At 51.6% G+C, this 15,905-nt stretch overlaps 1 protein-coding gene across 3 annotated transcripts in view; it reads right to left on the bottom strand.

Moving 5' to 3' along the window:
- The window catches only part of TUT7 (terminal uridylyl transferase 7), a 1,540,394-nt gene that overhangs the window by 278,828 nt on the left and 1,245,661 nt on the right, over positions 1-15,905 (bottom strand). For all 3 annotated transcript variants that reach the window (XM_078675707.1, XM_078675708.1, XM_078675706.1), the window contains exons 22-23: positions 1,018-1,065; positions 825-916 (exon numbers count right to left, since the gene is read on the bottom strand). In XM_078675707.1, the coding sequence (XP_078531833.1) occupies positions 825-916; positions 1,018-1,065 (140 nt within the window). The remainder of the gene's footprint in view (positions 1-824; positions 917-1,017; positions 1,066-15,905) is intronic.

The following is a 15,905-nucleotide window of genomic DNA, read 5'->3' as shown; positions in this document are numbered from 1 at the left end:
CTTCGAAGCTGACGCCTCTCGAGACCTCGATCTGGATCTCGACTTCGACCTCTTCGAGTGCTTTGAAGATCTTCTAACTTTATCTGCCTTCAGCTTGGCCACAAGAAGCTTAGACTCTCTTTCTCGCAGAGCCTTCGGATTCATCTTTTGACTCGATGAACAACCATCAACGTCGTGGTCCGAGCTCAGACACCAAATACAGTCTTGGTGTGGGTCCGTAACAGACATCTTCCCACATTCCCTACAGGGTTTAAAACCCGTTTTCTTTGTCGACATGACAACCGAGTAAAAAGCTCAGAGAATGGAGAATCGAAGAAATATAGCAACAAAGTCACCAGTAAAGCTACAGAGTATCCCGAAACCGTTAGCGTCGACGACGCGGAAAAAAGGGAACTGATGTCATCACGCCGGCGTGGGCCTATTGTAGGCGTCGGTGACGTCAGCGGAGTCGCGAGTGATGTCGTGTCTCTATGACGTCCGAGTCCACGTCGGCGCGAGGCTACAAAAAGAATTTCCGAATGTTGCTGACGCAAGGGGATATTCACAAGGTGAGGAATCCACATGGCAGATGTATCTATCAGAAAGCCTCTGTTATGTATAATTTAAAGTATTTGGAAGAAAATGACCTTGTCTTGCACAAAATAACCTGCAGAAATTTGCTGCAACAATATTATTAGTAAAAATGAGCTTATACTTGACAAACGAGTCTGCGACGACTGAAAGAATCTTAGTTACTGAATTTACCACGTGTGTACACAATATGACAAAACAAAAGGCAACAATTTCTACAAAACAAAAAAAATAAAGAATAAAGAAAAGCTTACCATTTTTGTTGGATACTCTTTAGGGAAACCTTTCACTGGTGTACCAAACACCCTTCTTCCATTCATAAAAGCTTTCATAATAAAATATGCCACTATGGAGGTAAAATAAGCAAAGTTGCACGATTAATGCAGGGCACACATTGGGTATATTACTATGAATGAAAGTGTGAAGAAATAAAACAACTTAACTTACTCTTTCTTGATAAGCCTGCTCCAAGATTGTGGTTCAAATCAAAAGGATCTGTGTGTAAAATAGTTATAGACATTACAAACAACAAAAACATCCTCACATTACATAAAGTAAAACGTTTTACGTTTCACCCGCACAATTTTCATGATATAAATATCAAGAGTCAATTAGTTAACTCAATTCTATACATTTTACAGACAACTGATGAAGTGAAAGCAGAGTCAACCGCGGCATATCTGTGCAGCAGGTACAATGTATTACTGGCCCTCTTACTTTAGCTATATTTTGAGTCTTACTATGTGTGCTAATGTAAGAAAAAAAAAAAGAATGCAAAATCGCACATTAATTTGGTGAAAAATATCACGTACTTAAGTAGTGTATGCATGCCGGTCATCAAATAACCGCATATGAACTTTTCACAAAATTCACGACTACAGGCACTCTTTATAAATGGCCTCTTAATTCTGATGGAACCGTTGTTATAAGATCTGAAGGAACACTGCATATCTCAACTTTTACCCGGAGATGGGGGCGCTAGGTGGCGCACGAGCGGAATGGCCGCTGCTATCTGAGGCTCCCGCAGTCCGGCTACTGATCCTTCACTTATCCTGGGCCACATGACCCCATCAACGGATGCAACCTGTTGATATAGCTGGCTAATCATTTAGAGCTACCCTCGTGCTGCAGATCGTGGGTGAGGACTGTGGCGTTCGCTGGGTTTTCCCCGACTCACTGCTGGTGCGGTCCTGCCTAGCGAAGACGACGGAGCCTAACGGCGGCGACGGTGCCAATGCAAGCGCCGCGGATCCCATGAGGTGCACAGGCCGCAAACCCAAAGCGGGCTGAACGGCTGCTCGGACCTCGGCCACACGTAAGGAGATGTTTTTCTTGTGCTGGAGGTGGGCCGCGGAGACAAAATGGCGGCGGTTACAGTGACTGACGGCTAGCAAACTGTCGGACGGTCGAGATATCGCCCCCACGGCCATATGTGTGATACGCGCGTTTCAAGCTCTCGCTGGATGGTGCCCTTAAATACTGCCTAAGCCGCTGAACGAGATCGCCCAACCTATTTACTGGCAAGGCGCTGGTCAGACTGCATTTAAGCTGTGCCCTTATGTGCTTCTCACTCCTGCTGCTGGTGACCGGATTCTAGGAGGTGACCCACAACATTGGAGACAATTTTTCTGGCGGGGGACTGGTGAGGACGCTAGTGGCTATCCGCACTGTACTATGCAGCTGAGTGTTTTTCCTCTGATCCCAATCCAAAATGGTGGCGGCTGCCGTGATGCCCTGAGAAGAGTGCACGTTCTGCTGTCCCGGATACCTGCAGTGGGTGCGGTGCGTTCAAGGCCATTTGCTTGCCTTCTTCTACCCTGAACTGGCGATCATCTCTTTGGGTTCTACCGAGGAGATATAGCAAACGAACTTTGCAGCACCCTGCCACGCCGCTTGCAGTGAGAGCGCCCTCATTCCTGTGCCACATAGATTCGTCCTGTTACGCTGATCTTGTCCTTACTCCGCTAGGGGCTGCCCTCTGGTTGTCCTCCCTGCTTGCCTGCGGCTGCCTCGCCAGAAACTCTGACGACACCTCTCTGAGGCCCTCCTACACGGCCCTGTACTACATATTACAAGGCCCTTTTGCAATCAGCACATCCCAGCTGGGCATCCATACTCACCACCTTCGTTGCCTCAGACAGGTGCAGAGGACGCAAATATATTGGGCAGTGGTGGGCACTACTCGATTGAAGCAACATGGGAAGACCGGACCCTCGGCAACCACGCATCACCTTCGACAATAAAAATACGGGCAAGAAACCGCCTGAGGGTGGAGAGGAGCAGCCCGAGGAAATGGCAGGTGCATCGTCTCCATGCCCGGATTCCGACTTACGTACCATCCTAACAGAAATGCGGCAGGGCTTTGCTACAATAGCGGACATGATAGACACGCTATGGACAGTATTGCGCATAAGCTGGATACTCATGAGAGTCGACTCAAAGAGGCGGAACAACGCATTTCTGACTCTGAAGATGCTTCCGAGCAGCTGAAAAAAGCAGTCACCCAAATGGATAAACTGATGCGCATAATTGACGCCAAGAATGAGGACATCGAGGCACGCAGCAGAGGAAACAATGTCTGCATCTTAGGCATCCCGGAGAGTACCAATACAGGACGCTTAGAACAGTACGTCGAGAGACTGCTAATGGCGATAACCGATGATGGTGCCCTCTCAGCTCAATTTATAGTTGAACGAGCGCATCGTTCACTGGGCCCGAGACCCAAGCCGGGGATACCTCCGAGACCCATCATAGCGCGCCTACTCAACTACCGAGACCGCGACGTGGTCCTCCGTGTGGCACGGGAGAAGAAGCAACTCAACTTCGAAGGCGTCTCATTCACCATCTTTCCGGATTTTACAGCTCGAGTGCAAGCGAAGCGCCGGAAATTTACTACTGTTAAGCAGAAGCTACGCCAGGAGCAGGTGGATTACGCTCTCCTATACCCGGCTCGTTTGCGCATTACATTACAGGGGACACAGACCTTCCACACCACGCCGCAGTCGGTAGACAAGTTCCTAAAATCCTTGAAGAAATGTAAGAACGTTCAGACTGATGCTGACGAGCTTGACGAGGAGTCATTGTCTGGAGTGGAGTGAGAATGATCTGGTCTGGTACCACGACTCCCTTCTTTCTTGGTGTTTCGATGGTCCCACTGCGGTTAAGCTGATTGAAAGACTCCTGAAGCACCGAGACTGTAACGTATACTTGTTATGCTGTCTTTTGAATTCTGCCAGCTATGTATTTACATATGACGGATTGTATGTCTGAGGAGCTCTGTGGCTAATGCAATTACACTGTGCCGGACACCCCTGTTGTCATTGGGAGTCGTTACGACCTGTGGATTCCCTCTGTACCAGCAGGGCAACCGTGTGCCATCTAGATGGTTATCCCAACGCGAATACCCCTTTTGAATGTTGGTTACTTTCGATTATGGGGGGGAGGGGGGAGGTTTGTTGCTGGCATGATTGGGATGCGGCAGTGGGAGGAGGGGGGGCTTTTTCAAAGGTTGTTTATTTCTTACAGAGGGGGTGGGGGGAATGCATGTTCCATAGGCGGATCAGATCATTCGGTGCAAAAGTGAACATGGTAACACACACACAGCACACCACAGGAGTATAATAGACTTGGTGGAATGGCAGAGACACGGAAGGAATCTCATTTGAGATTTATGTCCTGGAATATTAGGGGCCTTAATGATGCTCGCAAGGGCCGGAATGTTATAGCATATCATATTGCCATGCTGCAGGAGACGCACCTGGCTCCACAATCACACCCGCAATTTGCCAGTAGATGGGCTGCTACTCGTTCCTTCTCTTCTTACTCCACTTATGCCAGGGGTACTGCGATCCTGATTAAGCGCTCAGTGCCATTTGTGATGCTGGGGGAGGTCATTGATCCATCTGGTCGTTATGTTATTATATGGGGACGTCTTGGTAAGGACACGGTAACTTTGGTGAACACATATGCCCCCAATGTTGATACACCGACATTTTTCACGACACTGTGGGGCAAGGTTGTAGATATAGGCTCCCTACACATCTTATGGGGGGAGATTTAAATGTGGCACTGATACCTACACAAGATAGGGCAGATGGGTTTGCGCTTTCATAAGATTCGGACTAAGGAAGCCCTGTTGGGAATAATGGAGGAAGGGGACTTGACGGAAGGATGGCGCTATCTTTACCCCCTCCGTCAGGAAGGTACTCATTTTACATCAGCTACGGGCACATGGGCAAGACTGGGTTTTTCTTGCTGTCCAGGGGACTCGTTGCGGGCTTGGAAAGGGCAGCTCACCTGCCCAGAACGTATTCTGACCATAGTCCGGTCTTGATTCATTTGCATATGCCGGGTTGGGATGGTCCCAGACCACAGTGGTGGTTGCAGCCCACTGCCTTATTGGATGAGGTGTTCAGGACGGAGCTCGGGGAGGAAATTGCTGATTTCTTCCCTCTAAATAAGGACTCGGTCAGAAATGTCGAACTCATCTGGCAAGCCTTCAAGGTGACGGTCCGTAGATATTGTATATCGAAAAACTTTGGGGTCCTGCGAGATATACAACGGACGATACGTACCCTTGACCGTGAAATGAAAGAGCTAGAAACTCAGATGGTGGGAGGTGCAGTGACACAGGCGCACGTTGACTCGCGGACTAAGTTAATGCAGTATGAAGAGGAGGCTGCGCGAGAAGCCAAGTTTAGGGGTAAGCACTGGTTGGCCAGGCAATATTGTGAGGATGACCGACCTGGACGAGCACTCGCAGTTTTAAATCGCAACCCACACTTCACTAACACTGTGCTGGAAATCCACACCTCGGATGGCAGGTGGTTAGGGACACCGAGGGGATACGAAATATGTTTACGTCGCACTATACTGCATTATATACCTCCAGCAATTCAAGGGATGTGCAATTCGACGCCTTCCTTGGTGATGTTGCCCTTTGCTGGCTCAGCGATGTCCATAGGACCTTTCTGAGCGCTCCATTTGAGCTGGACGAAATCAGAGAAGCTATAATGTCCCTAAAGAATGGCAAAGCCCCAGGGTTGGAGGGGCTCCCAGCGGAGTTTTATAAGATGTTGTGAGAAGTTGGCCTGATGTGCAGAGCTCACTATTCTAGTGATCACTATATATCAGTCCAAACAACCCTTATTGATGATTGGTTGTAAGTCAACCTTATAGACCAGCTATCCTAGTAGCATGGATACGAGCAGTCTAAGGCTAAGACTCTAGAGGGCGTGTTAAGCCAGCTGTTTTACCATCACATTACCCCTTGAACACCCAGTGAAAGGACACCACACAAGTTGTTATGAAAATAAACAGTGTATTTATTTATAACAAGACTACCCTGGCTCTTTATGAGACAGGGAGCTAAGCACACAACAAAACTCTTACGAAAATACTTAAGTTAGCACGTTATACACAAATGCCCGAGGGGCACGAAAAACCATATACTTTAAAAGTGGAATGCGAATTACTAGCAGGTAAGTAACAGTTCTAATAGGCTTTGGAATCGCTAGGACTGGACTAGGGAATCGTTAGATTACTACTAGGAGGCCCAGGGGACTCGGGTGCAGAGTGTGCACTCTCACGCGGGATGCGGGACAAAGTCTATGGAAGCTAGAATTCACAAAGTTAGTGTTCACGGGCGAACCCGACCTGGTAGGAAGAAAACGACAGTGGATCCTGACCCTGGGATAGTGAGGCTATGCTGGGACACCGGAGTGCCGAAGTTACCTAGCCCAGGGGCTGCAGCTGCATAGGTCTGAAAAGACGTCGGGGATCTCGTTGCCGGACCAGGAGCCTGGAAGGAAGAAGTTGCTGGCAGGCGACCAGTGAAGGAAAGTTCGATGGATCCAAACCTGGATCAAGGAAGAAGAAAACCTGAAAGCAGAGGGGACCAAGTTCTTGAATCACTAGCCAGTGATTAAGTGGGCACCAGGATGGCACCGGGCGAAGTCACCGCAGTCAGGTGAGTGGGCGCTGCTGGGCTCTGCAGTCTCTCGGACCAGGAGGCGTTGTCGGCGACCAGGATGGAGGTGCGAGCTGTCCCACGAAGGTTCTTGCTGTCGACGTCGCTGGACCCAGGATTGGGCAACAAGTCTTGGCAAATGCAAGGCCCACGCGGTGGACCTAAAATGGCGTCTTGGGCGGACCAGGAGGGTCCAGGGTACTTCTCCGATGGAGGGAAGCAAGGGCCAGTCTGGAGCAACCAGACCAGCAGCAGAAATGTCGTCGGGCGTCGTCAGGAAGGCCACAAGCCAGCGGGCTAGTAGCCAAACAACGCGGTGAGCAGTAAAAAGCAGAAGGGCCCCACGCAGATTGTGGAGATGCTGGGGGGCTGCTCTTCGGTGCTGGAGCTGCTCAGGGTGGGGGCTTCTCGGACCCCAAAGCACTCACCAGGAATTCACTCGGCGGGCTTGCTGGAAAGAAGTCGTGCAGTCTTGAAGATGGCCGGTCCCTCGAGGTCTCGTCACACCCACGAATCTCAGCGTGACTGATGATGCAGGTAGAGGTCAGAGGTGCCAGGGAAGCCGGTTCTCGTCGAGCTGGGCAGTCGGATTCCGGAGGAAGGACTTGCAGCAGACCGCAGTGTTCTTTAGATGGTGCCTGCGGATGCAGGGTGACTACTCCTTAGTCACAAGGGAGAAATCTTAGGAAGAAGTCTTGAGTTCCTTTCGTGGAAAGTAGTTTCAGGATTCAAAGATGATCTGATTTGGAAGGGGGCCAGTTCCTACCTTTATCCTGTAAAAAGGGGCTGGCACGCGACTAAGTCCTGCCCTATGGGTGGGACTGGGAGGGGGGTGGTTACACCCACTTCCTTGGCGGGCTTTTCCCCAGCACAGGGTCTGGAGTGACCCTGGAACTGGTTCCAGCCAGCCTATGCACAGTGAGCACCGGGGTGCCACGTGCAGTCACCTTCCTCTAAAGCCCTGCCTACCTACAATACACAAAACCCTGTCTGGGACGGTGCTGGCACCGCCCCTGGCAGGAAACCCTTTGTCCTCATCTCCTGCTCTGGGAGGACTCCCAGCAGCAGGAGGGCAGACTTGTGTCTCGGTGGCAGCATCCATTTTGTGGAGCTGAGGCTCTGTTCGACTTTAACCGGGGTTAGGGGTTACATACATGTCGTGTCCCTCTAGAAGGGTGGAATGCTAACCCCGTCGCCAGAATTGGCGAGGGGTTAGTATTCCAATTCGTATGACACCTTACTCGACATGTTTTGATAAAGCGATACCAGAGTTGGCACATAACCGCGAGGATTATAATGCACTTAAGAGTATATGGTATGCGATATCATGGAAACGGCTAAGGGATGGATCCCGAAAGCCGCAGACAGGCTCAGCTCATGCCAGAGCACCATCTCACACGATTCCAAGCACTCTGCCTTCAGGATTGTTAAGGCCTGCCATAGGAGTGACTGATAGGAGATCTGTGTGTCCATTTTAGGGTTAGATATAGGTATACTATATCTAAAGCAAAGGGTGATTACACCACCTTGCCCCAGCTGTCAAGCAGCCAGTTGTGTCAGATTTGGATGGCCAGCCAGGGGTGGCATAATACATGCTGCAGCCCCTGGTAGGCCCTGGGTACACCTATGCCCTGGGTACCTAAGGTACACTGTACAGGGACTGATAAGGTGACTCAGTAGCCAATTTAGATATGTACCTAAGGTACATGGAATCCATTTTACAGAAAGAGCAGTGGGCCTGAGGTCCTGAATAGCAGGGCCTCAGGTCAACTAAGTCAGAAAACCAGCAAAACACCAGGCAAAAAGTTGGGGGCAACCATAGTCAGGGTTCTACCTTCCTACAGATGTACATTGAATACATGGCCCCTGTCCTTCGTGAAGTATTTGAGGAGACCCTGGAAGTGGGAGTTCTGCCACGCTCGATGCGGGAAGTCATGATCACTTCCCTCCTGAAACCCGGTAAAGATCCAAAATCTTGTGATGCGTACCGCCCGCTATCTCTGATAAACTGCGATGTAAAGATTCTTGCCAAGGTCCTGGCCAATTGCCTTTCCCTATTGATGACCAAAATCATATTGCCGGATCAATCTGGATTTGTCCCTGGGCGATCTACCACTAACAATCTGCGGACCCTGTTCTCACTGATTCGGACAGTGGCCCCTGCCTTCCCCGTAGCGGCGGTTTTCCTCGACGCCTCCAAGGGGTTCGATTCGGTTGAATGGAAATACCTTTTTGCTGTGTTACAACGCATGGGATTCCCCAAACTGTTCATCTCCTGGGCTCAACTGCTATACACGCAACCGACTGCAAGAATTCTTATTAATGGTCACTTGTCCCCCTCGATCGATATTACACGTGGTACCAGACAGGGGTGCCCACTCTCCCCCCTTTTGTTTGACATCGACGTAGAGCCATTGGCATGTCGTCTCCGGCAGCTGCACCCAGTTGGAGCCTTTCGTTGTTTTCAGCGCCAGATTGCTGTGTCGCTGTATGCGGATGACATGACTCTATTTGTTACTGACCCTCTTCACAACTTAAATCCCTGGTTGCGCGAGTTCGTTGTCTTTGGAAGATTGTCGGGGTACAGATTAATTGGAACAAGTCGCAGTTCTTCCTTCTTACTGACGCATTGTCGGAGTTCCCCTTAGACTTTCCATTAGAATGGTGCCACTCAGATCTCCGCTACTTGGGCATACAGGTTTCCAGAGATAGAGAGGAGACGCTTCGACTTAATTATGGTGTAGCTATCACCAAATTGACCGCTACGGTGGATAGATGGCTCGCCCTCCCCTTGTCGATGGTGGGTAGAGCTTCCCTCATCAAAATGGTGGTGCTACCTCGTGTTTTTGATCTTTTTTAAATATTCCCTATTACCCTGGAGCCTTTTTTTTCAAAACATTACGAACTGAATTGATCCGGCTGTTCTTGGGGGGTAAACAACCAAGGCTCCGGTGGTCGGTACTGGCACAACCATATGACAAAGGGGGTTTGACCGTCCTGATTTCGAAGCCTATTATGTGAGTGCCTAGGCGCATTATGCCTACTATTGGATGATACCCAAGCCCTTCATGCCACAACTAGCAGCGCAAGACTGGGTGGAGAATCCTCTTCCCTTGAGCGGCCTTATACAGGCACCTATCACGGCCATAGAGACACCCTTCACAACTGTCACATGCACGATAGATGCATGGCGGCGTATAGCTAAAATGTTGTGCTGTCCCTTACTCTATTCGGCGCGGATGCCCTTAACCTACCATCCTAAATTAGCGCTGCTGCAGGAGAAAGGTTTTCAACTCTTGTGCCAGCGCCTTCAAGTGAAAACTGATGGCCAATTCAATACACTAGATCAGTTTTTCCGGAATCACCGACCTACCCCCCTAGATACTTTTTATTACATAAGATTGCGGCAAGGGATGAAGGAGATCCTGCCGGACTACCCGCAGGAACCTGATAACTTAGCTCCGCTGCACTTTATGCTGGGATCGCAGGATGGCTCACACCTAGTTTCGGGCATATATGGTCAGATCAGGACGCAGTGACGGGGACTTTTTGGGTCTGCTCGACTACACTGGGGGGAGGATTTGGAGATTGAGATCACCGATGAGCAGTGATTTTATTGTTGTAACATTACGGCCAGAATATCTGCTAGCTGTCGGCACAAGATTATCCACTATAGATTTCTACAGACATTATACTATACACCACTAAAAAAATTCAAATTTCGCCTGTCTGATGATGATCGATGTGCGGAAGGTGCTGTTTTTTTTACATTTATCCTGGGAATGCCCTGAGGTGCGGGAGAACTGGCAACAAGTACATGAGGCCCTGGAGGTTATGGTGGGAGAAACCTTGGATACTGACCCCCTATTGATGTTGATTGGTTACACATTGCCTACACCAAAGTCTTCTAGAAAGTTCGTTGATATCACCCTCTTGCTGGCAAGGAGGAGGGTGGCATGTCGATGGGGACGGGGAAGAGCCCCGAAATTCAAAGATTGGATTAATGATGTTATATATTGTCAGGAACAGCATGCAATTTTTGCTGAAACACAGCCACTAACCTGCAGACAGACATTTGGGGACCTCTGACCACCTACCTTATCTCTCGTGGTGAGAAGGCCGGAGATTCTATATGTGATGACACACGCAGCAACAGTGATGGGACGCTGGTAACTTCCACGCGCTCGTAGAGCGGTGTGTCTGCTAACTGTACGTCTTCTGCAGTACTGTTTCTGAATGATGTACATCGATGGTATACTCCCTGATGCTGCTATGTCCGAGTTAATGTGTCAAGTGCAAGTGCCGGGTTCTGTCGTACTGTTCTGGTCTTCGATATGCTTAACTATGACCGCCCTGATATATGTAAACGCCTTTCTGTCTTAGTACTACTGCAGGTTGACTGTATGACTGCTAGATGCTGTGTTACTCTATGATATTTTCTTTATTACCTTGTATGGAACATAGACCGTAATACCCCTGAATGTAGGTTTTCTTTTCGAAAATTACAAAAATAAAGATTTTAAAAAAAACTACCAAAAAAAAAACACCTTTTACCCGGAGATTTTGGCTGCAGAAAACAGTCAACATCCGTGTGTGGAAATAAAGTGGAAAAAGGGAACTAGAATTAAAATTGCCTGGGTCCAAATTTTAATTGCCCCGATTTTCCACACCCTCAGAATTACCAGGATGGATAGCCATTTATAACGCAAGCCAAAGTATTGAAGGGTGATAAAAACATACCAACGATGACTACCTTATTGGATAGCACAGAATAAAGGCCTCCCTATGCATATAAGAGTAGAACCACAAATGTCAAGAGCACCTTGCAGAGAGTATGGCTGTAATGCACAAGTTACTACTTGTGTAACGATATATCTGTAAGAGACATTAGTTAGTATTAGATTCCTTACCTTAGAATATCCCCAGGCGTCAGACTGGATCCGGAAACTTTTGCGTAGCAGTACCCTTGCGCGTCGGTAGGCGTCGTCTGCGGCTCCGCGTCCGTCGTCTGCGCCGTGTTGACGTCGTCGGAGTACTTAGACGCCGCGTCCGCGTGCGGACGTCAGTTCTTAGACACAGCTTTTCCGCGCCAGAAACTCAGAGCCATGTTAAAAACCAACACTGGTGCCATTGAAACTAGGGCCCTGAAAGGGGACAACCCTAACCCTAGATATTGGTTCGCAGAACGGGGAGGATGGGTGGGTCGGTAAGGAATCTAATACTAACTAATGACTCTTACAGATATATCGTTACACAAGTAGTAACTTTGTGCATCTGAAAGAGACACGTTAGTATTAGATTCCTTACCTTAGAATAGATACCCCAGCAATACCAACCCCGGTGGTGGGTCTGCGAACCAATAATCACACCAGAAAGTCCTGGAGGACGGAACGGCCAAAGAAGCCATCCCTCCGGACTTGGCTGTCCAGGCAGTAGTGTCTTGCAAACGTGTGCAGCGATGCCCACGTAGCTGCCTGACAGATGTCTTGTAAGGGCACTCCCCTGCCCAGGGCAGTGGTAGTCGCCGTGGCTCGGATAGAATGAGCCCGCAATCCAGCAGGAGGCTCCTTTCTAGCCAAGGAGTAGCATGCCTGGATACATAAGATGATCCACCGGGAGATGGTCCTCTTGTGTACCGCTTTCCCCGTCTTAGCGCCCACGTAACCAACAAAGAGTTGGTCATCCACCCGGAACTGGCGTGTGCGATCCAAATAAAATGAGAGCGCACGTTTTGGGTCCAGACGGTGGAGCCGCTCTTCCTCTTTAGAGGGATGCGGTGGCGGAAAGAAGGTTGGCAAGGTGATAGACTGCCCGATGTGGAAGGCCGTGACAACCTTGGGCAGGAAAGAAGGTTTGGTACGTACCACCACTTTGTCCGGATGGACAGAAAGGAAAGGTGGAGTACAAGAAAGGGCCTGGAGCTCACTCACTCTCCAGGCAGAGGTGATGGCAACCAGGAAAGCAGTCTTCAAAGTCAGAAGGCGAAGAGTACAGTTGTGAAGTGGCTCAAAGGGAGCGCACATCAGAAATGTAAGAACCAGGTTCAAGTCCCACTGAAGCATCACAAACGGAACAGGAGGAAACGTGTGTGATGCCCTTACGAAATCTATTCACAATAGGGGACTTGAACAAAGAAGGCTGATCAGGTAGCCTGAGAAAGGCTGAAAGGGCAGAAAGGTAGCCCTTGATAGTGCCCAGAGCAGAGCCCTGCTGGGCAAGAGAAAGAAGGAAGAGAAGAACCTCAGAAAGAGGGGCAGCAAGAGGATCCACAGCCTTTGCTGTGCACCATGCCACAAATCTGTTCCACCTGCAGGCGTATACCGATTTAGTGGAGGGACGCCTGGCTGCCAGAATGACGTTACAGACTTCGGGAGGCAAGTCAAATGGCCTCAACCGTCGCCGCTCAATCTCCAAGCATGGAGGTGGAGACTGGACAGGCTCGGGTGGGGGACCGTCCCCTGCTGCTGCGACAGAAGGTCCTCCTGAAGAGGCAGACGAACCGGGGGATCGATTGACATACTGAGTAGCTCTGGATACCAGTACCTTCTCGCCCAGTCCGGAGCCACAAGGATGACTTGGGCCCGGTCGCGCTTGATCTTCCTTAGCACTCTGGGCAGAAGTGGTATAGGCGGAAAGGCGTACAACAGACCGCAACTCCACTCGCGACGAAAAGCGTCTCCGAGCGAGTGCCGCCTTGGAAATTCCAACGCACAGAACAGATGACATTGCGCGTTCTCTTCGGTGGCGAATAGATCTAACCAAGGCTCTCCCCACCGCTGAAAGAGGCCTTGCGCCACGTCCGAGTTCAGACGCCATTCGTGATCCATCATGCACCGACGGCTGAGCTTGTCCGCCCTGGCGTTCAGAGAACCCGCCAGGTGTTGAGCCACCAGGGTCACGCCCTGGCGTTCCAGCCACTGCCAGAGGCGCAGAGCCTCCTGGCAAAGGGTCCACGACCCCACCCCGCCCTGTTTGTTGCAGTACCACATGGCGGTGGTGTTGTCCGTGAACACCTGCACTACACTCCCCCGGACAGAGGGGAGGAATGCCTTCAGTGCTAGATGAATCGCCCGTAACTCCAACAGGTTGATGTGGAGCCGGGCCTCCGCCGGATACCAGAGGCCTCTGATCTCCGCCTCTCCTATGTGGCCTCCCCAGCCCTGGAGGGACGCGTCCGTCACAACTACGTGCTCCGGTTGGGGAAGGGAGAGGGATCTGCCGCTGACCCAATCGCGGTCCGCGAGCCACCACTGCAGCTGTCTCGCAGTGCCCTCCGAGATCAGGACGTGGTCGGACAGATTGCCCTGATGCTGGGCCCACTGAAACTTCAGGTCCCACTGCAGAGCCCGCATCCGCCACCTGGCGTGATGCACCAGAAGGATGCAGGAGGCCATCAGCCCCAGTAGCCGCAGCATCAACCTGACCGAGACCCGGGATAACGGCTGAAAGATGGGAATCAGAGCCTGAATATCCCGGACCCGCTGTTCGGGTGGATAAACCCGAAACTGCGCCGAGTCCAGAACCGCTCAGATGAAGAGGAGCTTCTGAGAGGGACACAGGTGTGACTTTGGCACATTGATGGAGAACCCCAGCTGGTGCAGGAGATCTGCCGTAGTCTGGAGGTGGCTGATAACTGTCTGGGGCGAGCCCGCCTTCAACAACCAGTCGTCGAGGTAGGGGAAGACTGAAACCCCTAACCTGCGCAGATGAGCTGCGACCACCGCCATCACCTTTGTGAACACCAGTGGGGCGCTGGTAAGGCCGAAGGGGAGCACGGTAAACTGAAAGTGCTCGTGGCCAACCGTGAACCGCATGTAGCGCCGGTGGGCCGGCAGGACGGGGATGTGGAAATAAGCGTCCTGCAAGTCCAACGCTACCATCCAGTCTCCTGGGTCCAGGGCAGCTAGGACCTGAGCCAGTGTCAGCATCTTGAACTTCTCCTTCCGGAGGAAGCCGGTGACGTTCCGTAGATCCAAGATAGGGCGTAGGCCCCCTTTGCCCTTCTTGGGTACCGGAAAGTAGTGGGAGTAGCAACCACACCCTACTTCTGGCCCAGGAACGCGCTCGATGGCCCCCTTGGCCAAGAGGGCCGTAACTTCCTCCTGCAGAAGTCGCAAATGATCCCCCGATACACGGTGGTTCTGCGGTGGCATGGCTGGAGGAGTCGCCTCGAAGGGGAGGGAGAATCCCCTGCGGACGATTTGCAGCACCCACCTGTCCGAAGTGACAGTGCGCCAGTGGAGGTGGTGATGGCGAACCCTGCCCCCCACTGGCGTCACATGGGCCTGAAAGCATGGACTAGGAGGGTTTAGAGGCGGATGCTGCGGGGGAAGGTGTGGACTGACCTCGCCGTTGACCTCTACCGCCCGGACGGCGGTTACCACGGCCGCCACCGCGTTGGGTATTGCCATGCGGAGCGTGGCTAGCGGCACGTGTGGCGCACCCCTTCCGTGGCCATGAAAGGAGTGATAAGCAGCCGATTGCTGGCGCGGGGCCGAGAGGCCCAAGGACTTGGCCGTAGCCCTGGAGTCCTTAAAGCGCTCGAGCGCATTGTCTGCTTTGTCGCCAAAGAGGCAACGGCCATCGAACGGCATGTCCATGAGTGTTCTGGACATCTGCCGAAAAGTTGGCGGACCTCAGCCAGGCGTGGCGTCTGACTGCCACCGTTGTCGCCATCGCTCTGCCTAGCGAGTCGGTGGTATCCAGCCCACACCTAATGGAATACTTGGCTGCGTCCCGGCCCTCCACAAGGGCTTGGCCGAGTTTGGCCCGTACCTCCAACGGACACTCTGGCAGCACATCCGCGACCGTATCCCACAGGGAGTGGGTGTAACGGCCCAAGAGGCATGCGGTGTTGGAAGACCGCAGACCCAGACTAAGGGATGAGAATATCTTCTTTCCATACTGCTCATACCTCTTGGATTCCCTGTCCGGCGGGGCGGACGGGAATGCGGTCTGGGAATTAGAGGCCTGGATGACCAGACTCTGGGGGGTGGGGTGGGTGGACAGGAAACATGGGTCGCCCGGGGCTGGGCGGTGGCGTCTGGCCACGTTCCTATGTATGGGCGAACCCGTAGCGTGCTTGGACCAAGTGCCCAGAAGAACGTCGGTCAAGGCCTCATTAAAGGGCAGCAGAGGCTCGGCCGAGCTTGACTGCGGTTTAAGGACCTCAGTGAGAAGGTTAGTCCTCACGGCCGCGACGGGGAGCTCAAGGCCCAAGGCCTTGGCAGCCCTCATCAGCACCACACTATAGGTTGCCCCCTCCTCCGAAGCCACGGTAGGAGGGGAGACAAAACCAGTGTCTGGAGAGGTGTCCAGGCCACTGGCCTCCCCAAGGTCTCCTGTCCAGTCCTCATGAGACTGACAC

This window comes from Lissotriton helveticus, chromosome 2_1, assembly GCF_964261635.1.
Source record: "Lissotriton helveticus chromosome 2_1, aLisHel1.1, whole genome shotgun sequence".
Lineage (NCBI taxonomy): Eukaryota > Metazoa > Chordata > Amphibia > Caudata > Salamandridae > Lissotriton > Lissotriton helveticus.
This window is presented reverse-complemented; position numbering and strand designations above follow the sequence as displayed.